Source organism: Dromiciops gliroides, chromosome 1 (assembly GCF_019393635.1).
Source record: "Dromiciops gliroides isolate mDroGli1 chromosome 1, mDroGli1.pri, whole genome shotgun sequence".
Lineage (NCBI taxonomy): Eukaryota > Metazoa > Chordata > Mammalia > Microbiotheria > Microbiotheriidae > Dromiciops > Dromiciops gliroides.
Window position 1 is genome coordinate 516,933,220 of NC_057861.1, and position 26,247 is coordinate 516,959,466.

Consider the following 26,247-nt stretch of genomic DNA (forward strand, 5'->3'; position numbering starts at 1 on the left):
CAAGTAGAGTGGAGCCTTTTGCTGGCATGGAGGGATGCCCAGGCTAATAGGTTACTAGTCTTTAGAGCCATAAGCTCCTGAACCAGCCAAAAATGTCTCTTCCAAAAAGCATCTACTTGCCTGTTAAGGGTATCTGGTTGCTTCTGAATAGATGGTGCTGGGTATTAAGGTCTGAACCTTTTCCCCAGAGTTGTCTGTTATGAGTTTAGTGATGTATGATGGATGGCCCCTGGAACAAGATGGACCAGATACAAAAGCAGGTTGCAACTCATTAGAGAGGCTGACATCCAGTCCTAGCCTCAACATCCTACTTCCTTCACTAGCCCAAATGACCCCATCTATGAGCTCCTGGATCCTGAGGAATGTGGTTTTTCTGCCTCACTGTCCAGCTATAAGAATGGTATGTGCCACTGGACTTCAGAGGCAATTAATCTAATAATGGGAGATCATTGAGAGACAGGGATCCTGGCAAGGCCACTCAGTGGATTGAGCTGTGGACCACATGACTATAAAAAAGCTTTGAGGAATGGGGTCAGATAAAAATCTTAATCTACACTGATTGCTAGTCATGGATCCAGCTGAGTGCTCTATGGCCTGAAGAAAACAAGACTAAACAATCCGAATCAATACAAAATTTACTTTTTTTTATTCTGAACTTTTATGCTAAAAACATCTCTACATGTGTAGCAGAACACAGCACTTTTTCTTTGTGAAACTGAGTCCTTCATTTCACCTCTTAAAAAAAGCAAAAGATAAATTCAACACAGTACTTCTATGACCATCCTACTTGTCTGTGCTTCCTTCTTAACTTCCTTCTGTCCTCTTCTGTTCATTTTTTTTTTTTAGTGAGGCAATTGGGGTTAAGTGACTTGCCCAGGGTCACACAGCTATTAAGTGTTAAGTGTCTGAGGCCAGATTTGAACTCAGGTACTCCTGAACTCCAGGGCCAGTGCTCTATGCACTGTGCCACCTAGCTGCCCCTCTTCTGTTCTTTTTTTCTTTTCTTTTAGTAAGGCAATTGGGGTTAAGTGACTTGTCCAGGTCACACAGCAGTAAGTGTTAAATGTCTGAGACCGGATTTGAACCCAGGTCTCCTGATTCCAAGGCCGGTGCTTTATTCACTGTGCCACCTAGCTGCCCCTCTTCTGTTCATTTTTTTTTTTTTTAGTGAGGCAATTGGGGTTAAGTGACTTGCCCAGGGTCACACAGCTAGTAAGTGTTAAGTGTCTGAGGCCGCATTTGAACCCAGGTACTCCTGATTCCAAGGCCGGTGCTCTATCCACTGCACCACCTAGCTGCCCCTGTTCATTTTTAAAAGTCTTACAATGGCTCTCTTTGTGTGTGTGTGTGTGTGTGTGTATCATTATGATTTACTATCCCCAGCCACTCAATTAACTGAGAGGAAAGGGGAAAAATAAACTTGGTTAAGCAAAACATTCAACAGCAGTTATTAATTTCTTTGGTCATAGCTTCTTGAGTCAAAGTTTTTATTCTTTTTTTTTTCTGTGTGAGGCAATTGGGGTTAAGTGACTTGCCCAGGGTCACACAGCTAGTAAGTGTTAAGTGTCTGAGGCCGCATTTGAACTCAGGTCCTCCTGACCCCAGGGCCAGTGCTCTATCCACTGTGCCACCTAGCTGCCCCTAAAGTTTTTATTCTTTAAAATGTTTTTATTGTCTAAATTGTCCTGTTTCTGTTCATTTCACTCTGAGTCAGTTCATACTGCCCAGGATTCTGTGAAACCCTCATTCAACATTATATGTATGTATGTATGTATGTACGCATGTATGCATGTATATATGTTTGTGTTTTGTGTATATGCATATATGTATATATAGTATCCTAATATGTGTCTGTGTATGTGTATAAAATGTTGAAAGTGGATTTCAGAGAATCCTGGGTATGTGTGTGTATATACATACACACTATATGTATTTTATATATATACACATATACACACACACACAATCATTCAGTATAGTACCTGGCACAGTTGCTTAATAAATGTTTATTTACTGTGTGTGTATGTATGTATGTATTGTAGTACTATTTACTATATATAAACAGTACTATACATACACACATATGTATATGTGTGTGTAGATAGAAAGGAAGAAAGGAAAGAAAGAAACAAAGAAAGAAAAAGAAAATAAACATTTATTAAGCAACTGTGCCAGACACTATACTGAATGCATTTTGTTGTTGTTGTTCAGTTATTTTCCAACTGTTTTAGAAACAATCTAAGGTATTACCTTAGATTTTAGTTGTTTCCTTTTCTTCCCCCAGATTTCCTTTTAATACTGTCTTCGGGGTCAGAAAGTTTGTTTTTCTTGTAACTATCTTGTCCCCATATTATCTTTAATCTCCCACCTCCTTATACCTACACAGAAATGGTAAGTCTTGACAACAAATTGGATATGGGAGGATGGAGGGAGTGGGGAATCAAAGATGACACCTAAGTTATGAGCCTGGATGACTAGGAATAAGGGGTAGTTATACAGACTGAAGAAATTGGAAGGGGGAGAAGGTAAGTTCAGTTTTGGACATCTTGACATTAAGATGTTTATGGACATTCAGTTTTGAGATGTCTAACAGGCAACACTGAAGATTGGGAAAGAAGTTGGTGCTAGACAAGTAAATCTGCAATAGAGATGGTAATGCTGATGAGATCACCCAGTGAAATAGGAAAAGAAAAGGGCCTAAGACAGAGCCTCCGACCTCCACAGGTTCCTCACCCTTGCCACATGACCAAGCCCATCTTCTCTTATAATTCCTTGATGTCATTTTACTCCTATTTTTGAAAGTACCTCATTCATTATATATTGTAGCCTGCTCACACTCACCATGGGCCTGTCTATTATGTGATATTCATTTTTAATATATTCTCTGTTTCATTGCTATGTAGCAGTACCAGTAGAATATTGGTACTAAATGGGGGAAAAATAGGTCTTTACTTTCATGGCAGGTAGGGAGTCATTAATGGAGCTTTGCAATTTCCTGAAAAAAAATCTAGTCCACTCTCCTTTTGTTCAATTCTGGGCCCATTGTCCACACATACTGTAAACATCACTCTTTGGTCAGCAGGTCAGATTATTTAAAGCATATTAATAAGCTGGGGGACACCCTGTTTTCAGAGGGTGTCTCACTGGAGAGTCAGACATAACTTCTTATACGATAGTAGGAAAGACATCACATCACAAGCAGGACAATAGGATGTTTGTGGGTAATAGGTCCCCTAGCAGAGAAACATGGAACAAGGCTGCTGAAGTGAGAGAGAGAGGCAAGTTCTCCCCCTTGCTTGTAGCAGTTTTTTTTTTTAAGTGAAAGAATTTCAGCTAAGTTGGATTCCATGCTTTCTTCTTTTTGTCTTTTAAAGACAATATACTCGTGCTCAATATTCAAAAGGTCAAATTGTTCTTGGGCACTACTAGAATCATCAGTTGAGGAAAGCCATGTGAAAGTGCTAGTGGCCTATTGAAATCAATGCCAGACCCTCACTGGGAAAAGGGATGAAAAGGAGGTCTTAGAAGATCAGCTTCCCTATTTTGGAAAGGTAGTTATTGAGGACCAAGACTTCTACTTAGGGGAGCTCTCCCCAAGGGCTATACTGAGGCTGAAGAAGGTTAAAGGTTGAACTATCTAGTTTCTATTAGTCTCAATGAGACTGAACTCACTGACTTATGCAAGAACACTAAATTGTTTCACCTTCCCCCATCCTGCCCTAGCTTTGCTCTGCCAGGAGGAAGACAAGCACAATGTGGCTGTGGAGAATGACCTATTCGGGGCTCTCGGCTTTGTCCTAAAGGCCTCTTTAAAGGATGAGTCAAAGATGAACTCAGGTCACAGAATTACATAATACATGGGGGAGGATTAGAAGACTGCCTCCCTAGGTCTCTTGGGGTCTACACTGGCTATTACCTGGAAGACAATGGCTAGAAATACAAGGGACACTATAAAGCATGGAACTATGGTCATTTGCATTTAATTTCATGAATATGAGTAGTGGCTGGTCCCCTTAATCCAGGGTATAATCCCCCTCCCCATCCCAGTTTATGTTCTATCCCATAGGGTTCTTTAATCCTTTGTAAAGTTCTTCACCTAATCACTGGTGAGAGCTCAGACACCACTGTTAGCAGTTCAGAACTCATGCCCTGAATTCCAACTGGTAAACTTCCAACTGGAAGCTTCAGTGATTATATAAAGTCATGGGATGGAGTGCTTTTTTTTTTTTTTTTGGCGGGGCACTGGGGGTTAAGTGACTTGCCCAGGATCACATAGCTAGCAAGTGTCAAGTGTCTGAGGCCAGATTTGAACTCGGGTCCTCCTGAATCCAGGGCCAGTGCTCTATCCACTGCACCACCTAGCTGCCCCTGGATGGAGTGCTTTTTAATAGGGAATCAATGAAAATTTTCACTGGAAGATCTTTATGAGGAGCCAATCTCCTGGGATGAGATTGTGGCATGGGACTATGAGATATTTCCTATTAATAGGCTTTATAGCCCATATCAACATTCTTGATTACTTGGGACCTCTTAAACTTTGGGAAAATGACTTGTTCTTACAAGAAAATATCCAACTCTCTCCAATACTGACAGTCCAGAAATTATGTAGTGACATGGTAACATCAGAAGTTATGTGCTGGTCAGAGGGATTTGCTGTTTAAAAAGGGCATCCAGTGACAATATAAACTTCTAGTAGGTCTAAGTCTGAAAATTGTATACTGACCTCTTATGAAGCGAATTGGAAACAAATTTTCTCAGCTCTGTTTTGAGCCTCGGTCAAGGCCAGAAAAGAATTTGGAACAGCCAATTTATAACTCATAATTCTCTATTGCTGAAGAGATGTAAGAACTAGACTGTGATCTCTCAGGTAGGAAAATTTCCCTTTCAGAGGGAGAAGAAAAAAATAAGTGAATAAATCCAAATGGTCCTGCCATGATTGTCCCGGTCCTCAACACTAATCTCACCAGGAACTGGTTTGAAACATTGATGGTGCTAGGTACTAAACCACAGAGGGGCATTTGGCATTCTCCCTTTGCGTGATGGACTGCTGATATGTCAGCAGAAATACTTTTACCTGAATCAAAGTAAGCACAAAAGTCAAATTTATAGATCCAAGAGACTATAAATTTCATTGCTTACCATTTAGAGTACTGTTTTATAATTGTAACAACAGTTGTAACAACAGGAACATCTTTTGCATGTGTCTCATCATTCCCTTCCCCCACCCCCCTTTAGAATGTCAACTCTTGGGGCAAGAGATCATTTCATTCTTTGTATTTATGTCTCCAGCACCCTAGCACAGTGCCTGGCACATAGCAAGCAGGCACATAATAAATGCATGATAATTGGCTATATCTACTGAGCTCAATGATACTAGCATTATCTTGAATTTGTATTATATATAACAGTAATTCATAATACATTTCAGAGCAAAAATCAAGTATAATATTTAACAATTACAAATTAATAACATGAGATTTCACAAAGAAACTCTAAATCTCAATGGAAAGGCACAGGTTAAAATTAGCAAAGTGGCTCAATATTTCTAAGGTTACAAAGGCTGCATTTTTTACCCTTTCAGTTTTCAGGTTATCAGCCCAAGTATTTTGCCCCTCTGTTATAATCTTAACCCCTAGTCTTTAGAAAGGAGTTTATGGATCCAAGGTCGAAGAAACTGACATTTAACAGCACTGTTGAAGATCTTTGCTACCTAATGAAGTTTTTTCCCTGCAAGCTTCCAGACAATCTCCACCTTCAAGGCTTCAAGTGAAGATTCTAGTGTTTAATACACAATATCAGTGTCTTACACAAATTTTAAAAAGCAAACAATTATACAAAAAGGTAGGTAGTCAGCTATTTCATTATCTTACCCATTTCTCAATATTATGTAATAACAGATGAGGCAATAAGAGAATTCAGAGTTTGCAAATTAGCTTAGTCCTGTATTGTAGCATAAGGAAAATCAGGTGTAAAAAATTAATTATTCACTAATCTAGTCTAAAAATTATATAATTGGACTTATGAAAAATGATAAGTATATGAAAAATGATAAGTTTAGAAAAATTATAACTGGGCCGTAAGTCCTGCCATGGTCGCGGCAATTCTTTCAAATGAAAGAATATTTTGAATGATTAGCCTAATTTGGGGGGACTAATCTATCTGAATGACTAATCTGGGGACTGTTGACTCACTGGCTATCTGACTGCTATTAATTTAACATGGGCCGTTTATAAAGTTCTACCACACTGCTCCACTCCCAAAATTGATAAGCAAAATATTAAGAAGCCTCTTAACTAAATAATCAAAGCAGAGTTTATTTATGAGATACTATTTAAAATTAAGAATACAGGGAAATAAAATGTACAACCTGACTGCGTTCCCGTTCCGGTGCTTCCACCTGCTGGCCCTGGAACCTTTTTAATACAATAAGGGCCTTAGCCACCTCTTACCTTAGGGTACTTTCACTTGCTCAGCTACTTTCACTAACTCCACCTGTACCCTGTGCAGACCAGGCCCCGGCCTGGATGAGCCCAGGATCTCTGGGATAGCTCCGCTCGGGGTGGAGGGAGCTGGGGATCCCTTCCCCCAGCTGTCTGACCTGGCATCGTGTACAGCCCATGGGGCTTTTTGGCTCAGATGAAGCAAAGGGGAAGGGGCACCAGCACCTCCCACACAGAAGAGACCCTGAGGGCCTAAGGCTTTCTAATCTCAGCCCAAAGGTAGGGTCCCCAAATCAAAATAAATTTCCACATAGGGTAGCTAGGTGGCACACTGGATAGAGAGATGGTCCTGGAATCAGGAAAATCCAGTCCCAGACACTTACTAGCCGTGTGACCCTAGGCAAGTCATTTAACCCTGTTTGCCTCAGTCCCTCATCTGTAAAATGAGCTGGAGGAGGATCTCTGCCAAGAAAACTCCAAAAGGCTCACAAAGAGTCACATACAACTGAACAACAATGAAATAGGAAAATAATTTTTACAAACCTAAGCATCTCCTAATTGTCAAGTTATTAACTGAAGATTCACTAATCCCCACCCTTGGCTTGGACATATGCTTATGTCAGCAACACATATGAATAAATTAAGAAATAATGATTTGTAAGGCAGTACCTGGAACCTTTAAATGGATGTTTTGATCATAGAAATATAATGATGAATAATGCTTCAGACTTCAAAAGTACCTAGTTCATTTCTACTTTCTCAGACCCTTTGATTTGGAGAAGGTAATGTTGTGCAATTACCATTACCATACAGATTTCTAGTACAGCAAATAACATATAAACATTTTATGTACAAATAAATCAAGCATCCCAAATAAAACCAAATTGCAAAAAAAGAACTAAATTTAAAATCCTTTTCAGTGATGAAATAAAGTTAGATTGCTTTATTTTCCTAATATGCTTTGAGATCAGGCATATCTTTAGGTTGACAAGAGACATATATGCAAAACTCTTTGTTAACAAGGGTTCGTGCTTTATGTCAGTGTAGAGTGCAGTTTTGCTCAAACATGGCCAAATAAACACTGAATATAAATGGAATATATCTCCATCCAGTGTTCACTGTGGTTTGCTACATAAGCAAAAATAAAAATGTATTCATAATGTACAAATGTAGACTCCAGAAATATCTACCAAATTAATGGGAACCTGATAGTTTTACTGCACATATATTCCTATAGGTTTATTCTCATAATAAGGTAGCACATTTGTTTATATTTGATAATCCAGTTATTTGCCAGATGAGCATTTCTCCTATCATGGACCAATTCATAAACTTCTCAATAATCAAGGCGATAAATACAACCTATTGCATGAAATTTAATATTTTGTCCTGAATACTTCTGAAGATCCAGGTTTGTCATAGCTAAATAAAACTGACAACATAGACAAGATCGAGCAAGGCCTTGGGTGAGGGAACTTTACCACATACAATTTGGAGGGCATGTGAAATGAAGTCACTTTTCACAAGCCTGAGCTAGCACCGAATGGCCAGTACTTTTCAGTATTATAGGAAGGGAAAGGACCCAGTTATCTTAGCTTCTTTATTCTGAGAGGAAGGGTTCTAACAGGCTCCTACTTAAGTATGTAATTATATAGAGTCTATTTTGTCTTTTATAATGTATGTTCTTTATATATATATATATCATATAATATACAATGTATATATTAATTTGAGCTTTGATCTAAATGCTCAGATGAAAATCCACAAAAAAACCATTCTTATAGAAGCTGACAAGTTTTTGTTCCTGTTCTTCTTTTCAAAGCTACTTGTTTCTCAACACTATATTTTAAGCATCTCTAACCACAATATTCAAGATTTTTTTTGTGTCCCTCCCCCCACCAACCACATTACGGTTTACATTCTTATAGGCAGAGGGAAAAAAAGTTAAATAACTAAATACAAACTTTTTCCAAACCCAGCCAGAAGGAAGGAGTTATCTTAAAGCTTCTCCTTCCAGTAATATTTATCTCAGACATCTTGGCATCTTCTCTGCTCCCAAAGCCTTCCCAGAAGCCCTGCATGAACTCCAGATTCAGACTTCCTGCCTTCTGGACTCTTGTTTTCACTCCAGGGCCTTCTTCAGTGTTCTAGAGGCCATTCCCAGACCAGACCCAACTCAAAATGCCAGCTCCTGATTCCTGTCCTTCTGTGAGGGTCAGGACACAACATCACCACCCACTTGGGCTAGAGCCTTAAACAGTATAATCACTTGCCTCTCTCCAGGAACCTCTTTCCAGACATTGATAATCTGCCTCACTGGAACCTCAGCGGTAAGCATATTCCATCTCCTTTAAACTCTCCTGAACCCTTGGGTTGCACAAACCCCATTATCTATCCCCTCACTACCTGCTCCCTTGCGCTCATCCTCCTTAACTACCACCTAATGTCTCACTCCACAGCTGCCCAGTCCCTTTCCACTGTGTCCTCAATCACTTATAAGCTTGCTTTCCCATTAACCTTTCCTATTTTGCTTTTTTATTCCCTCCATCTTCTGGCTCTCTCACTGCGGCCTCATTCCCTCCTAATGACACTGCATCCCTGGCAACCTTTTTCACTAATGGCTGCATGTCCACTGAAGTTGCACTAGTCCTTGTTCCTCAAGGTCACTCCAATGCTGGGGCTACCACCTCACACAGTAACCTTCTCATCCTTTGAGGTCCATTCAATTCAAATTTATCACCAAATCAAGATTCTGTTCACTCAGATCTCCTGACCTCGGGGCCCTCACCTTCCTTCATGAGTTCAGTGCCTGGTTCTTTCTACCCCAATTTCTGTCCTCATACTAGGAGATTTTAACATCCATCCAGATACTCCTGCTAACCCTAACTTCCAACTTCCTTAATCGATTCAATTCCATTCTACTTCCACATTACACACAAGTTCTCCCATGTTCGCAAACTCCGAAATTCCTTTATCTGATCATAATCCTTTATCATTCCATCTTTCTCTCTGCCTAATGATCCCTAACTCTGTTCTTCATTGTGACCTCCAGTCCCTTCTTAGGGAAGGCTCCACCATCCTCTCAGTCACTTAGGCTTGGAACCTAAATGTCATTCTTTATTCTTCACTCTCTCGCTGTGCCCATATGCTGTCAATTGTCAAGTCCTGTTGTTTCTATTTTTATAATATCTCTTATATAAGACCCCTTCTCTCCTCTGACACTTCTTGCTACCTTGGTTCAGTCCCTTATCATTTCACATCTTGCAATAACCTCCTGATGGATCTTCTGGCTTCAACTCTCCTCCTGACTCCAGTCCACTCTCCACTCAGCTGTCAAAATGATCTAAAGGTTCAAGTCTGATCAGCACCCCCCTTTAATAAACTCCCCCTCCAAGGGCTTCCTATTGTCTCAAGACAATAGCACAGAATAGACAATAGAAAATTCCCTTTATAACTTGGCCCTATCATACCTTTATAGCTTTATATACATTGATCCCTCTGAGTATTCTGGGATTCAGATACATTGGCCTCCTTGCTGTTCCTTATACAAAACATTCCATTTTCTGACTGGGCATTTTCACTGACACCCCCATGCTTGCATTTCTCTCCCTCCTCACTTCTGTTGCCTGACTTCCCTGGCTTCCTTCAGGTCCCTACTAAAATCCCACCTTCTTTCTTTCTCTCAGTTAAGAAGCCAAAGTAAAATACCCCCTTCTCTCATTCTCTTTAACTTGTTCTATTTCATTTTCTGCACTTTTTCCTAAAAAATTATTTCTTTCCCTTGTTCTATTAATTATTTTTCTTCCCTTTCTATTTTAGATTTTTATTCTTTGATTCATGGCCCATCCACTTGATTATTCCTTCTTTATTCTCTGAATTCCTCCTGTAATTCAAGCTTCTAAGTCACCTATTTTGATGCTGCCCTGCCATAGTGCAGTGTGGCTGGTGTGAGTGAATTAGTGATCAGGGATTAGTTTTCTCTACAGTGCGTTAATTGGGTTGTTACCTCATCAGGGTTCTTAGGGTCTTAGACCATGATGCCAGCCAAAATTGCTTTATTTCTTTTTTTTTTTTTAACTTTTGAGATGTTTGAATTTTTATTTTACAAGGAACTTCTTTTTTATTTTTATTTATTTATTTATTTTTTGCGGGGCAGTGGGGGTTAAGTGACTTGCCCAAGGTCACATAGCTAGTAAGTGTTAAGTGTCTGAGGCCAGATTTGAACTCAGGAACTCCTGAATCCAGGGCCGGTGCTTATCCACTGCGCCACCTAGCCGCACCCCAATTGCTTTATTTCTTAAATATATTTCCCATTTTGAAGAGGTTTGAGAGGTGCCAAGGATTGGAGAATCCTCAGTTTTATCTTATGTGCTTTTGGAATTACTTTGGTTAGTTGGGTTTTCACAATGATTTCCCTGTTTTTAAAAAGTGGCTTTTTTCCTTTTGCTTTTTTTACATCACAGTGATTTCTGAATGTACTCTTTTCCTTCCCCTCAACAAGGGAGCTTCCCTTTGTAATAGAAAAAAAAAAAGTTTAGCCTAACCAACCAACATGTTACAGGGTTAGGACTATTAAAGCTTAACCTGGCCAGCTGACTCAGTCTTCTCCTTGAGACATACCTTGAAGCAAGAGAGATAAGCCAATAGGCTGCTGCCTGAGTCCCAGGAGGGAGATGGGAGTCGCCTCTCACCCAATTTCCCCCAGCCACCACCAGTGGGAATGGTCCTACCCCGGGTGATCACCTCCAATAAGGGAACTTTGAGATTTCAGGACAGTCAGATGATCATCCCATCGGATCACCAGCGGTCCTCTATAAAAGTATTTGCCTGGGGCAGCTAGATGGCACAGTGGATAGAGCACTGGCCCTGGATTCAGGAGTATCTGAGTTCAAATCCGACCTCAGACACTTACTAGCTGTGTGACCCTGGGCAAGTCACTTAACCCCAATTGCCCCGCAAAAACCAAAAACCAAAAACCAAAAGTATTTGCCTGTCTCCAGCTGGAGGAAAAAGGGATCTCAGAGACCAAATCTCTGTGCCATGGCTTCTCCCCATGAGAAGAAGTCCAAGGATTTCTCTCTTGGTTTCCTTTCCCTAGCACTTAAATAAAATATTGTTTTGTTCTAACTGAATTTGTGGACAAGAGGGTGTAATTCTTTAAAGAGGCATTCCTAAGAACCCCTACCCCAAGCCCCCCACCATTTCTCCGATAACACAACATATCGACTCTATCTGAAAGCATATGTAGTGTATCATGCCCATGGTCTTCCACCTTTCCAGTGAAAGGAAGTACATTTCTTCATCTCTTTCTCCAAGGCTATTATAATTGACCAGTTGGTCATTATAATTACACAGGACTCAGTTTCCTTTTATTCTCTTTTTGGTGATATAATAAATGTGTACATTTTTCTTGGTTTCTGCTGAGTTCACTCTTTGATTTTTATTTAAATTTTTCTCTGTAATGCTTAAAACCAAGATGTCAAGTGTACCAGATTTATAAAATATACTTAGTGTGTGATGTGAGCTATGACAACTTGAAAAAGCTACTCAACAACAAATAAGATAAAATAATATGTCTATCCTATAGCTTTTACTGTAGCTCTCTAGTTACGCCTTGGTATAGATGCTGGCCAGTAGGCTAGACATTGTACAGAGGCATAGAGGGACCTTATGCAGGAGCTCTTGTTTCTCTACATTGGGAGGCAACAGATTTTACTTCTACTTGACTTTTCTCTCTACTCTGGAAGTGTTTTGATCTTTAAAATTCACTGGGATGGACTTTGATCTTAATGAAGGCCGATACCTCTCAGTTTTTTAGATTGGGATCCATACAGGCCTTCTACATCTTAAGCTCAGTATGTCCAAAACAGAACTCATCTTTCCCCCTAAATCCTTCCCCACCCTCCAACTTTCCCTATTACTGTAAGAGGGCAACACCATGCTCTCAGTCCCTCAGGCTCACAAGCCAGCTGTCCCGGATTCTTCACTCTGTCTCACAACCCTCCTCTCCCCCAATATCCAATCTCTTCCTAAGACCCGTTTATTTCACTTTTGCAACATCTTTCCAGTATGCCCCCTTCTTTCCTTTGGCAGTGTTACCGTTCTAGCACAGACCCTCATCACTTCATGACATTATCGCAGTAGCCCACTGCCTGCCTCAAGTCTTTCCCCACTCCAATCCATCCTCCATTCAGCCACTAAAGTGATTTTCCTAAAATTCAAGACTGATCATGTCATCTCCCTATTCAGTGAAAGCCAGTGGCTTCCTTTTGGCTCCACAATCAAATACAAAGTGTCTATTTGGCATTCAAAGCCCTTCATAACCTAGCCTCCGCCTACCTTTCTAGGTTTTTTTTCTGCCTTATTCCCAGACATGTACTCTTCAATCCAATGACACTAGTCTCTTAGCTGCCCCACAGCAATATACTCTTTCTTGGCTCTGGATATTTTTTCTCCCTATCCCCTGCACTTCAATACTCTCCCTTCTCAGCTCTGACTCCTCAAACTCCTGACCTCCCTGGCTTCCTTTAAGTCCCAACTAAAAGTCCACCTTCTAGAGGAAGCCTTCTCCAACCCCTCAATTCCAGTGTTTTCCCTCTGTCAATTATTTTCTTTTAATCCCGTATATAGTTTGATTGTAAACTCCTTGAGGGCAGGGACTCTTTTCCTTTTTGTATCGCCAATGCTTAATCCACAGTGCCTGGCACATAGTAGGTGCTTAATAAATGTTTATTGATTGACCCATTGAATTCACTTTGTGGATTATAAAAAGTTCACTTCCCCTCTATTTTCCTTTATTAGGAAATTCTGACCTCATTTCAACCAAACTGCTTTTTCTAAAATTATTAATGATCTCTTAATTTCCAAATCGAAAGGCCTTTTTGAGCTGAAACTGTTGAACAGCCTCTTCTTGAGATTTTCTGCTTTCTGGGTTTTTGTGACACTGCTTTCTACTGGTTCTCCTCTTCCCTGTTTGACGACTCCTCAGTCTTCTTTGCTGGCTATTTCATACAGGCCACACCTCTAAGTGTATGTTTCCCCCAAGGCTTTGTCCAAAGCTCTCTTCTTTCTCTATACTACTCTGTCTGGTAATTTCATCAAATTCCATGGATTCAATTATCATCTCTATGGTTATGATTGTAAGCTGCACTTAAGCCTAAAACTCTCTCGACCTCAAGACTCACATCTCTAACTGCCCATTGGACGTCTTAAATTCAACATATCCAAAATCTTTCCCCGTTTCCTAACTTCCCTAATTACTGGCAAAGGTACCACCATCCTCCCAGTCATCCAGGTTTGCAACCTAGATTTCCTCCTTAAATTTCTTTTTCTCACCCTCCCATATGTAATCTATTGCCAAGTCTGGTTTTCTACCTTACAACTACTCTAATATTTGCCTCCTTCTTTCTGAAACTGCCAAGCATCCTGGTATAGACACTAATCACCTCATGCCTAGACTACTGAAATAGTCTTTTGATTGGTATTGCTTCAACTCTCTCCCTATGCCTTTCCATCTTCCACTTAGCTATCAAAGTGATCTTCCTAAAACATAACACCACCCTATGCAATAAACTCCAGTGGCTCCCTATTACCTATAGGACCAAATATAAAATCCTTTATTTGGCCTTTAAAGCCCTTTATAATCTGGCTCCTTCATACCTTTTCAGGCTTCTTACACCTTGTGATCCAGTGACACCGGCCTTTTTACTGTTCCTCGCATAAGACACTCCATCTCCTGATTCTGGATATCTACATTGGATGTTTGCCATGCCTGGAATGTTCTCTCTCATCTCCAACTCTTGGCTTCCCTGGCCTCCTTCAAATCTCAAGTAAAATCCTAATTTCTGCAAGAATCTTCTACTAGTTCCCCTTAATGCTAATGCCTTTTCTCTGAGATTATCTTCAATTTATGCTCTATATACTTTACACATAATTCTTTGCATGCTGTCTTCCCCATTAGAAAGTGAACTCCTTGAGGGCAGGGGCAGTTTTTGCTTTTCTTTAAATTTCCAACATTTACCACATGCAGTTGTAATGCTTGTTGACATCCTATATTTTGGAGTGAGTGATGGAATGGAAGCATAGACTAAAAAAGAATCAAACCCTCAAGGCCAGCTAAGGGAGGAGTTGGCAAAGAATGAATAAGATTGTGTTTCCAAGGGTAAGGGTGAGGAGGAGAAAGATCTAGGTTTGGTACCCCTCCCCCTTTCCCGTGGCTCCACCCCCCCACCCCAGTTATAGTTTCCATGGAAAGCACTGACTGAAGTCTCCCCAGTTGTCAGACCACCGCCCAACATCTCGCTCCTGCTCCAGGTTTACTCAGGGGAACATGAGGGAGCAGGGAGGAGTCTACATTGCCCATGGGAACTAGAATCCCTAGGATTCCATGCTACCAGGTACCACAATCTTTCCCACAAGGAAAGTGAGTCTGAGTGGTTAAACACACAGACACAGACATACAGATACCCCCCCCATCTCTTACATTATTGTCTTCCTTCCTGTTTCATCCATATATATATATGTATATAATATGAGGGAAAGTGAACTTTTTACAACCCACAAAGTGAATTCAATCCATCAATCAATAAACATTTATTAAGCACCTACTATGTGCCAGGCACTGTGGATTTATATATATATATATATATGGATGTATCTATATTTATCTATACAGATATTTAATACAATGGGTTAAAATGAAGAATTTAATAAGATGCTGAGACACAATAAAAATGACAATATAGGGGTAGGATTGCATATACTCACTATGTGACCTTGGGAAAAATCACTTAACTTCTCAGTGTTGTAGGCCACTCTCTAAGGCTATAAGTTGCAGAGAAAATGCCAACCTACACTGGGAGAGGGAGTTTCCTTATCTGAAAATTTGAATGTTCATGTACAGATCCTATTGCAGCAATCCCTGTAGGGGAAGGGAAAGTTTGTTAAGCACCTATTACCTGCCAGGCAGTGTGCTAAGTACTTTACAAATATATCATTTGATCCTTACTACAATCTTTTGATGTAGGTGTCATGATGATCCCCACTTCATAGTTGAGGAAAGCAGGCAGAAGATAAGTGAACAGGGAAGAGCCACTAGGAAGCATTTGGGGGCACATTTAAATTCAGTTATTTCTGACTCCAGGCCTAGCGCTCTCTCCACTGAGCTACCTAGCTGTCACTCAGGACTTACTCCCCAATCTTTCCCTGGACTAGAAGGTTCAGTAATCAGAGAACAATGACTACTTCTTCCCTAAGAGTTTTTTGTTGTTTTTGCAGAGGAATGAGGGTTAAGTGACTTGCCCAGAGTCACACAGCTATTAAGTGTCAAGTGTCTGAGGCTGGATTTGATCTCAGGTCCTCCTGAATCCAGGGCCAGTGCTTTTATCCACTGCACCACCTAGCTGCCCTCAGGGATTTAAGGGTAGTGGTTTCTAGTACAATCAATCATGAATTCCCTATCCAATGCTGTCTCCCACCTCCACTGATATCAGTTAGACTTAATTAGCTTTTATTAAGGGAATTTACTATTGTGGTACATTCAGTCAATCAACAAACATTCATTAAATGCTTATGTGCTGGGGATGAAAAGAAAGGCAGAAACACAATCTATATCCTCAAGGAGCTCATATGATGGGGGAGACAACATGCAAACAACCACAGTACATACACACGTTATATACAGTGTATACAGATGATCAGCACAGTGGGAAGGAACAAGCATTATGAGGTGAGGGTCGGGCAAAGGCTACTGGGAAAAGAGGTGAGATTAGTATTGAGTTTTGAAGGAAGCCAAAGAAACCAGAAAATAGAGGTGAAGATGGAGAACACTCCAGGCACTTTAGTTAGTAAGAAGGTACAAAGTCAAGAGATGGAGTGTCCCCATCACAGACTGATTAAGTGATCACAAAGATACTGATGTAAGCCAGCGTCTTCAATGCCAAGGTCATGTGGCCCACTAGAAATGTTGGCTCTTCAAACCAAAAAGGGTTCCTTTTAGAAGCTGATAGGCACACATACTGATGTCCAAGATGCCTACAATGTTTGAAATAGAAGTTATTACCACTGGGGAGCAAATATTCTAAATATTGATGTCACTGCATTTTGAAAGGACATAGAAAGTGACTGTGGTGACTGGGACTGTCTCAGCTGGAAGGGTCTTTAGAACAGATTATTCTTAAAATAGTAAGGATAGTTGGTACAAAAAACTGTACCCGCCTCCCTACCCCACCCCAACCAAGTCTTGAGCACTTTCTTCCACACATGTCCATCAGATTCAAACACAGACTACAATGATGGTAAAGCACAGATGCTGGATACAAATTCCCAATTACAGTTAGACCTTTTTTCCCTATGTGAAATCCTCATGAAGTTCCCCTTGGCTGTAGCTCTTTGGGCATTGAGGATCAATACCTTTGTAGAATCCTGAAGTTGCTTATCCTTAGTGTGTTTAGTTTCTCCTCAGTGAGCTTCCTTTTAGATGCACTGTCTCCTAGTGGTTCAGTTTCTCCAATGACATGGTTAGTTAAGGGTGTTAAGGGCTAAAATTCTAGCTAGTCTGTCTAAAATATCTAATGAGTGGTCGCCAATAAATTATAAGCTTTAGCAAGAGTTAGGCTTTTAAGCATTTATTAAGGAAAACAAGAATTTGGTAAAGAGAGAGAGAAAGGCCTAGATTTCTATCTATTAAAGGGAGAGCACATTTCTAGCTCCCTTCTCCGCCAGCGTCCTCAGGAAAAAGAGCGAGACTGAGCGCCAGTCTCTTCCTTCCTCCTCCCACTAGCCCGCGTCACTTCCTGACTCCTGGTCTTGCCCTCAAAGACCTTCCCTTCATGGGCAGAACTCCTCTACAGTAAGTATCCAGCAGGTGGCGTTATTCCAATCGTTACAGTCCCCCCTGTTGTTCCTCAAGAAACAAAATGTTTCCTTGACGGAACAGTAAAAACAATATGATAACTATTGCTAACTAATAATATGTGAACAACAATATAGAAAAGGAAGAGAGGAAAGTTTTGTCCAGAGGGGCGACATGGTTAGTTAAGGGAGACAACTGTAATACATCCCCCAGGCTCATTCTCCCTTATCTTCCTCTCAGTATGGCACAAGGGGCTGCCTCCAAGACACTTCTGAGTTTAGAAGCTTCACTGCTTCAATGATCCAAGATTAGCTTGCTACATTATACAATTAGATCCAGTGGTGTGCTGGAGTCTTTCAGTCAATCACCAAATTGGGGTGTCATATGCATGATCCAAGTACTTCACTCCTCCCAAACTGATTAAGGACTTGTTTGTACCTAATTTACAACTTTGATTGAATTAATAGAGAAGCCTTCTGTGTTTATATTCACTGGAGTCAAGATACAAACTCATATGCTACAGATATTATCATATTTTCAATAGGCAGAAGCAACTAGGTGGTGCAGTGGAAATAGAGAGCCAGGCCTGGAGTCAATAAGACATGAATTCAAATCTGGCCTCATTAGCTTTGTGACTCTGGGCAAGTCACCTAACCTTAGTTTGCCTCAGTTTCCTCATCTATAAAATGAAGATTATACTAGAGCCTACCTCCCAGGGTGATTGTGAGGATAAAATGAGACATCTGTAAAGTGCTCTGCAAATCTTAAAGCACTATATTGATGCTAGCTATTACTACTAGGTAAACAGAAGAGTGAGGAAGATAATGGAATAAGAGGTTGATTTCACTGGCCCTTGAAACACTGTTTGAAAAACAAAGAGAAAAAGCAAAGAGAACAAAATGACTAATTACCGCAAAAGAAAATAAAAATCAAACAAATCAAAGAGAAGAAAAGTGCCTATATGATTAAAAAAAAAAATAACTATGGAGCAAAGCCCATTCAAATTCCAGAAACAGCAAAGATGGAAAAAGAAATCATCCAAGATATCCTGAGATGTCCTTAAATGGATGAATGAAATATTTAATGAGACTAAGCAAGAATTCTTTCTGGTGACTAACATAATAATGTTTTACATAATTACACATGTATAACCTATATCTGATTGCTTACTGCCTCAGGGAGGGGGCAGGGGAGGAAGGAGGGATAAAATTTGGAACTCAAAACTTTAAATAAAAATGTTTATTATTTAAATAAATTATTTAATTAAAAAATAATTCTGGTAAGAAAATCGAAAGACCAAAATTTGGGAGGCTTAGCCAAAAGAAGAAAAGATTTAGGAAAGGCTATCACTGTCTTAAAGTAGTTGAGGTGCTGACATGTAGACAAAGGAGATATGTTTGGCCTCTGAGGGTAAAATGAGGAGCAATGGGTAGAAGTTGCAAAGAGGCAACCTTTAATTTTGCTTTTACAAAAAACTTTCAAACAACTGAGCTGCCTCAAAGTGTAATGAGCAGTCTTGAAAGTGGAGACCTCAATGGAGGTCTGCAAGCAAAGACTAGAAGACTAAATGTTGTCTAGAATTATGTGGCCTGAAGTTCTCCCCAAATCTTGAGACCTGTGAGCTCCATCCAACTTTCTTGTGATCCTGCATCCATGAATGGGAGACAATTTTGGGTGTTTGTTGTTCTTTCATGTTTATTGTTGTAGCCAATGTGTAATATCATTTTCCTGATTTTGCTTACTTCAGCCCTCAATCAGCTCATTTATATTTCTTTTGTTTATTTGAATTCTTCATATTCATCATGCCTCACAGAGCAATAATAATCCATCACAGTTATGTATCACAATTTGTTTAGCCATCAGTGGGCATCTATTTGTTTCTAGTGCTGTTTCCCCCAAAAGTGCTGTGACTATTTTGGTGTACATGGGATCTTTCTTTCTGTCTTTGACCTCTGTGGTGAAGAGACTGATTGGTGAAATCTCTAGGATAGAAAAGGGGTAGACATTTTAGTCTCTCTCTTTTTTTTTTTTAGTGAGGCAATTGGGGTTAAGTGACTTGCCCAGGGTCACACAGCTCGTAAGTGTTAAGTGTCTGAGGCCGGATTTGAACTCAGGTACTCCTGAATCCAGGGCCAGTGCTTTATCCACTGTACCACCTAGCTGCCCCTCCCCTTAGTCACTTTTTAAAAAGTATAATTGATAGTTTTGATCCGGGCTCACATATTCCCTTGGTGAAAGGACCCTTACCATTCAAAGGCTTCCATGACTACTTCTAAAAGACAAATCAGTTCAGATGTCATTGAAATAACTTGAAAGGATCATAGCTTTAGAACTAGAAGGGACCTGAGAGATTATTTAATCCAACCCTCTCATTTTACAAGTAAGAAAACAGGCTCAGAAAGGCTGTCACTTGTGGAGCTCAGATTCAAATGGAAGTCTCCTGACTAAATTCAAGGTTCTTTGTACTTTACCATAGAGCTTAAATTTGACTTGTTCACCCTATGTAACATAGACATATGTGATCTGACTCAGATTTCATATCTGATTGACCCTCCTAACCTTGGTTTTACACTCAGACCCTAGCTCAGGATATCCTTCATCCTACTTTGTTGGCAACATGCCAGTTCTAAGCTTTCATCTTTAATTTTTTGAACCAGGGACTTGTGTCTTCTTTTTTGTTCCTTTCCTTCCAAGAATATCTTTAAATACTGTTGTCTTTGGTACTGTTTCTTTTTAATATGTCACTTCATTGTTATTTGGCATCTCAAAACAGACCTTAACTTCTTCCACGCAGGGCTCAAGGGTCCTTGTCTTTTCTGAAATCATCTGCTAAGTGCTGTTTTCAGTTGCCCGCCAGTAGCCACCCCCGCCCCAACATAACCCCAACTAAATGGAAGGTTGACTCTTTATATAGGCTAGAAACAGCTGCCTGGGATAGATAACTTGTTTCCTGTGTTAGAACACGGGTTTAAATTTTGACATATGAGAAATTCAATAGAAAATGGCTCAGCTTTCAAAAAAGAAAGGGAAATTTATTTTAACACAAAAATTTCCAATAAAAAAACCAAATCATCATCATAGAGGATAATTGTTGCTAATTTTAGATTTCCATCATAATTAACCACTTAAATTTCTTCAGGATGGTGCAGTTTCAAATAACAGTGTGCTGTGGTGTAAAGAGCACTGCTCTTGGAATCAGGGATTAAGGGCTGACCCTGACACTTATTAGGTGTGTGACCATGGACAGATTGCTGGATTCTTTTATGAGCCTTAGTTTTCTCATTTGTAAATTGGGACTAATGCTTGTACTAACCACCTTCTCGTGGTCACTATGAGGTAAATGATTTGTGAACATTAAAGCTCTCTCCAACCCCCCCCACCCCCCCCCCCACCAAATTTAGCTCACTGACTAAAATAAAATGTAACACTAACAGGAACCTCAGGAAATGATCTAAACTTTGTATTTCTTCCAGTACCTAGCAGAATATGATAGTTGCTTAATATATAGTGAATGAACCAAATAAAGTAAAGGGGAAAAAGAGAAAAGGCTAATGTAAATGCTTCCACAAAAATTATTTGAATTCAAACTCTGAATCATAAATAAAACTGCACAGAAACATACACTGACTTAGCTGTGCAAATACTAACTCATATTCACATAAAGCTTTAAATGTCATTAAGGGGAAGCTAGGTGGCGCAGTGGATAGAGCACCAGCTCTGGATTCAGGAGGACCTGAGTTCAAATCCAGCCCCAGACACTTAACACTTACTAGCTGTGTGACTCTGGACAAGTCACTTAACCCCAACTGCCTCACCAAAAAAAACCAAAAAAAGTCATTAAGTACTATTTTTTGTACAACCACATGAGGGAGTTAGCCATGTGACTTGTCATATGGCTAAAAGGAACTCAAATTTGGATTCATAAGATGTAGACTTGAAAGGAACCTTAGCCATCATCTCTCACCTTACTTTACTTATCAGAAGGAAAGTCCATTGAGCAGAAATGTTCAGCACAATGTTAAGCAGGTATTAAGTAGCAGAGTCAGCATTTGAGCCTGGGTTTTCTCAACCCATGTCTATCACTCTTGCCACTACCCCATACTATCTGCCTACCTGCATTGCTCCATGAATTTAGAACTAAAAAACAAAATGAAACAAAACAGGGTGGGCCTCTGTAAATCACAGTAGGTATAATTTTGTTCTTGGTCTATTCTGGAAATTCTTAATTTAGATTTTCATAGGAATATGTCTGAGATTATGGAGAAAACCTGATTATATTTTCTGCAAGTGGATGCTTAAGAAATAATAGAGGCAAAGTCAATACAATAGGTTTTGATTTTCAAAACCTATTTTCAAGGCTATAATTAATCAATGGTATTGGTTTAGAAAGATTATAGAGGAAGCCAAAGGTAACAATGGCTACAGGTGAGTTCATCTGGTACTTGTAAATTCCAAACCATTATATTCATTTGATAAGGAATAAGATGAGTATTAGCAGTAGCTCCACACCAGCATTCAACTTAAGTATGGCATGGTGGATAGAGCATTGGATTTAGAGTTGGGGGTGCCTAGATTAAAATTCTACCTCAGTCACTTATTAGCTGTGTCACCCTGGATAAATTATGCCTCAGTTTCCTCACCTGCAAAATGTTGAGGTTTAGACTCCATGGCCTCTAAGGTCCCTTTCAGCTCTAAATCTATGATCCTACTGTGTCTTTTATCTACATGTGATCAGGCTTGTTGATCACTATGTAAAAGTCTTGTGATATTAATATATTCCATATAACAGTATATATGTATATATATATACAAAATGAATACACACATGTCTAAATACATACAACTACAGCTGTTCAGTAATTTAATAATAAAAGTTAAACTACCCTTTACAGGGGCTCACAAAATGTATAATATCATATTCAAAATACATGCATGTATGATAGGATTCAGGACTGGAATGGATCTTAGATATCAGCTCTAGCCCAATTATCTTATTTTACAAATAAGAAAATTCAAAGACAAAAAGGCCGTGGTTCAAACCTTCATCTCATTCCAAATCTAGCCAGGGCTCTTTCCACTCATTACATGACACGGCTTCTGGTCATTCTATGAACTGATCCCATATGTGCTTTACACACTGGCATTTTCCATGGTATGGAGCAATAAATCTTGGCTTTATTGTATGAGCTATGTAAAAGAATATAACAGATCATAAGGGAGCCTTTTTTTTTCTCTTCAAAGAGCTTTCCATTCTTCTTTGTCTCTTGCCAGCATAATAACAGTCCCATTTTTAGTGACCACATGCTACAAGGAGACTTTTCCAGAATCCTTGGGGGTCACATCTGCTTAATTCCTTTTAAGTTGGTCAGATATAAGGAAGTAAATACAAAGTAATTTAAGGTGGATCAAGCACTAACAACTTGGGGAAATCAGGAAATGACATGAGTAATAGGTTGCATTTGAGTTGTATTTTGAAGAAGACTAGGGGTTTTAAGAGAAGTTGGGAAGGGAGTGCATTCCAACATGAGGGATGACTTGTGAAAAGGCATGGAGGTGGGAGATGAGTGTGATGTATGGATAAGGTAGGTGGGAGCCAGATGTGAAGGTTTAAATACTGCTGAGAAGTTTTTATTTTATCCTAGATAAAGTAGGAAGATACTAAAGTTTTTGAATTGGTGGGTAGAGTGGTCACAGGGCAAGATCTAAATTTTAAGGATATTCATTAAGCATTTATTAAGTATCTAATATGCTAAGCACTGTTGTTTCAGTTTGATGGTTATTTGGAAAATGGTGAACATTATGCTTCATTACCTCTTGCTATCACAAAGATGGGGAAATTCCACTTAGCAATTCCTACAACCTATTGTTCAGTACTTCTCCATTTCAAGGCTTTTGGTGTAAACCCTAAACCTTCAGCTAATTGAACAAGCCTAAACCCAAGTTGGTGAAAACCTCTAAGGCTGTTGTACCTTTGTTTTTTTTTTTTGTTTTTTTTTTTTTTTTAGTGAGGCAATTGGGGTTAAGTGACTTGCCCAGGGTCACACAGCTAGTAAGTGTTAAGTGTCTGAGACCGGATTTGAACTCAGGTACTCCTGACTCCAGGGCCAGTGCTCTATCCACTGCGCCACCTAGCTGCCCCTGTTGTACCTTTGTTAAGGAGATTCCCCAAAGATTCCAATTCAATCTATTTCCTCCAGGTGTCCTATACAGCAATTCAAAACTTTCTGGAGAGAGGCCTGTCACTGTTCTCTCCTTAGGGGTCCCTCTAGAATAGTCTGTGATGATTGATATAGCTTCCTTTGAATCTGACCTAATAATAAATAGCTAGCATATACATAGCACTTTAAGGTTTGCACAGCACTTTACAAACATCTCATTTTATCTTCACAAAAACTCTGGGAGGTAGTTGCTATTATTATTCCCATTTTTGCAGATGAAGAATATGTGGGAGCCATAGGTTAACTGACTTAAGGAGGATCACACAGCTAGTAAGTGTTGGATATGAACTCACATTATTCTGAATCCAGGACCAGAGCTCTATCCACACTGCCTCCTAGTTACCTATGGCAGGTAACAGGACAGATTCCATAAAATACAGACAACAGAAAAAGTGGCTTAATCTCTTTACTGATCTACAATGGAAAATAAGGCACCAGGCCCAGTTGAAAGAATATAAATCCAGAAGGGATTTATATTTATCCCACCTTAGGGAGAGAGGAGAGGAGGGAGGTAAGAAGGGATAGAATTTGGAACTCAATTTTAAATAAAAATGTTTATTATTCAAGAAACATAAAAAAAGAAAGAATATCAATCTGGTGTAGGTCAGACGCAGGTAATATGCATTTCCTAATTTCCCTTTCATTAATCACATTTAATTACTTAAAAATACTTCAACTAGCCCCAAATGATAGGGGAAATAGAATTAGGAAGGACATAAGGTTGCTAGGGAAACAGAACTAGACAGGAAAGGCTATAGTTAGACCAAAGTTTTGTGCCTTTATTTTTTAGCAAAATAGCAATTGCAGGCAATTAATGCCCACAAATTCTCACCTGTCACAACAAATTCCTTTATCCCTAGTGACTATTATCTTTTTTTCCTTTACAATCCCCAGTACACCTTATATATTCATAGTCATAGCAAACTCCTTATATAAGTGTTTATAGTCACATTCATTACAAAGTGAATGATTTCAAACTATTTAAGCAAGAGAAACTGGGCATGTAAGGGAAGGTCATAGTTCCCTAACAAACCTTTTTTTTTTTTAATAACATAGAATGAGGAAAATCAGAGAATAAGAAAATTCATAGTTAACTCATTGCAATGACATTCTGAGCCAGTCCTTAGCATTAGATATCAAAAGCCAAGGAATCAATTATTTGTCCTGACTGACAAACTAAATGTCATTTTCTTAGTTTAGAAAAAAGATAATGCCAAATGTGGACCTCTGTCACACCTCCTCTTCTATCCTAGTTACAACTCATCATCATCATCGCGGAATTCAGTGCTAAGGTTAGCCTCTGCAGAAGCCCCAATTCAATGTACTCTCGGTTTTTTTCTCTTACTAATGGCGGAAAGTTAAGGCAGATGTAAACACAGATGATGAGTCAGCTACAAGTGTTAGAGAAAGCCAAACAGAATTCATTTTAAAAAGGGAATATAGCAGCAACATAAAATATTAGAAGTTTTCCTATTTCCTTTCTAGTTTGAATAAAATAAGGGTTTGTTTTTCTGCCATCTATATCATCTTTCTTTGGCAGTCTTACTGTAGAGCATAATCAGACATCTAATGCTACCTCCCTCTTTCCCTACTTCACTGTTACTGAATAAATATAGTTCATTGACAACAAATAGGGAGACTAGATTCTTGGAGAAGATTTCATGATCGATGACAAGGCTATTGGGCAGCAAGGAAGATTTCCAAAGCATTTCTGGGGCTGCCCAGGGACAGTGCTCTGACACTTACTAGCTGTGTGACCATGGTCAAGTCACTTAATCTCTCTGAGCCTCCGTTTCCTCATATGTAAAATAGGGATTTTGTAAAAGCATGTGGTAATTATACAAATAGCAGCTAATATTACTTCACTTTGGTGAAAGCGAAATGTCTGTCAAGGTTCAGAAGGGTCACTTAGGATTTGATGCTTTATCAGTGCAATGACAGGAAAAGTCGGAGGGCTCTTACCCCAAACCAAGGCCATATTGAAATTCATCTGCTCTTCCCTCAAAAATTAACCACAACAACCAGTATGTTAGTTTTCCTTCATTAGGCATTGATGTGAATTCTTTTTTATTAAAATCCAAAACCAGAGAAATACCACCCTTATATCTACTAGCTGGCAGGGTAGAAGGCAACAGGAAAAGGTGGTTTTAAGTTAATATACATACATATAAACACACACATATATACATATATATGTATATATGTTAAAAGTGGAGTGTTTTTTATCTGAGGGATCTGGATATGAAAGGCAATAGAAATCAGTCATACCTGAGAAAGAATCCAAGTAAATGCACATCAATAAAGGAGTCTGCACGATGTCAAGCTCTGAACCATGATGCAGTAGCAGCGTGTATGGACACAGACAGACAGACAAGGGCACTGTTGGCATAGGGAGGCTCCTCCTACTCACCAGTTGCCTGGCAGACGAGGTGAAAAATCCCATGGACGTTAACATGCTGTGATTGGTCACTTAGGAAAGGCGGCAACAATGTGACCCCTGGGCTTTCTGTGCCAGAGCCCACGTCAAACTGGGTGCTGGTGGATGAAGGTGAGCCAGTCCCCACACAGGACAAAAAGGAGGTACCAGTAGAAGGGAAAGGTATAGGAGATGAGGCTGTGACAGAAGAGGACAGAAAAGAAAAAGGGCACTGAGGAAAAAGTTGTAAGAAATGTATCACATGCCAAAGAAATATGAAGAAAATAATAATCAGGAAATGAATATGGGGATGGCTAAGAA

The 26,247-nt window shown here is 39.6% G+C and overlaps 1 protein-coding gene across 4 annotated transcripts in view; it reads right to left on the reverse strand.

Moving 5' to 3' along the window:
• The window catches only part of SEMA4D (semaphorin 4D), a 207,624-nt gene that overhangs the window by 16,300 nt on the left and 165,077 nt on the right, over nt 1–26,247 (reverse strand). For 2 of the 4 annotated variants that reach the window (XR_006353644.1, XM_043973034.1), the window contains exon 17: nt 25,921–26,124. Coding sequence is in view for 2 of the 4 variants with exons in the window: in XM_043973034.1 (XP_043828969.1) it covers nt 25,921–26,124 (204 nt within the window). In the remaining 2 variants the exon portion in view is untranslated. Of the gene's footprint in view, nt 1–15,959; nt 16,473–25,920; nt 26,125–26,247 lie in introns of those variants that run through there. The other 2 variants (XM_043973023.1, XM_043972979.1) reach the window with 2 other exon arrangements.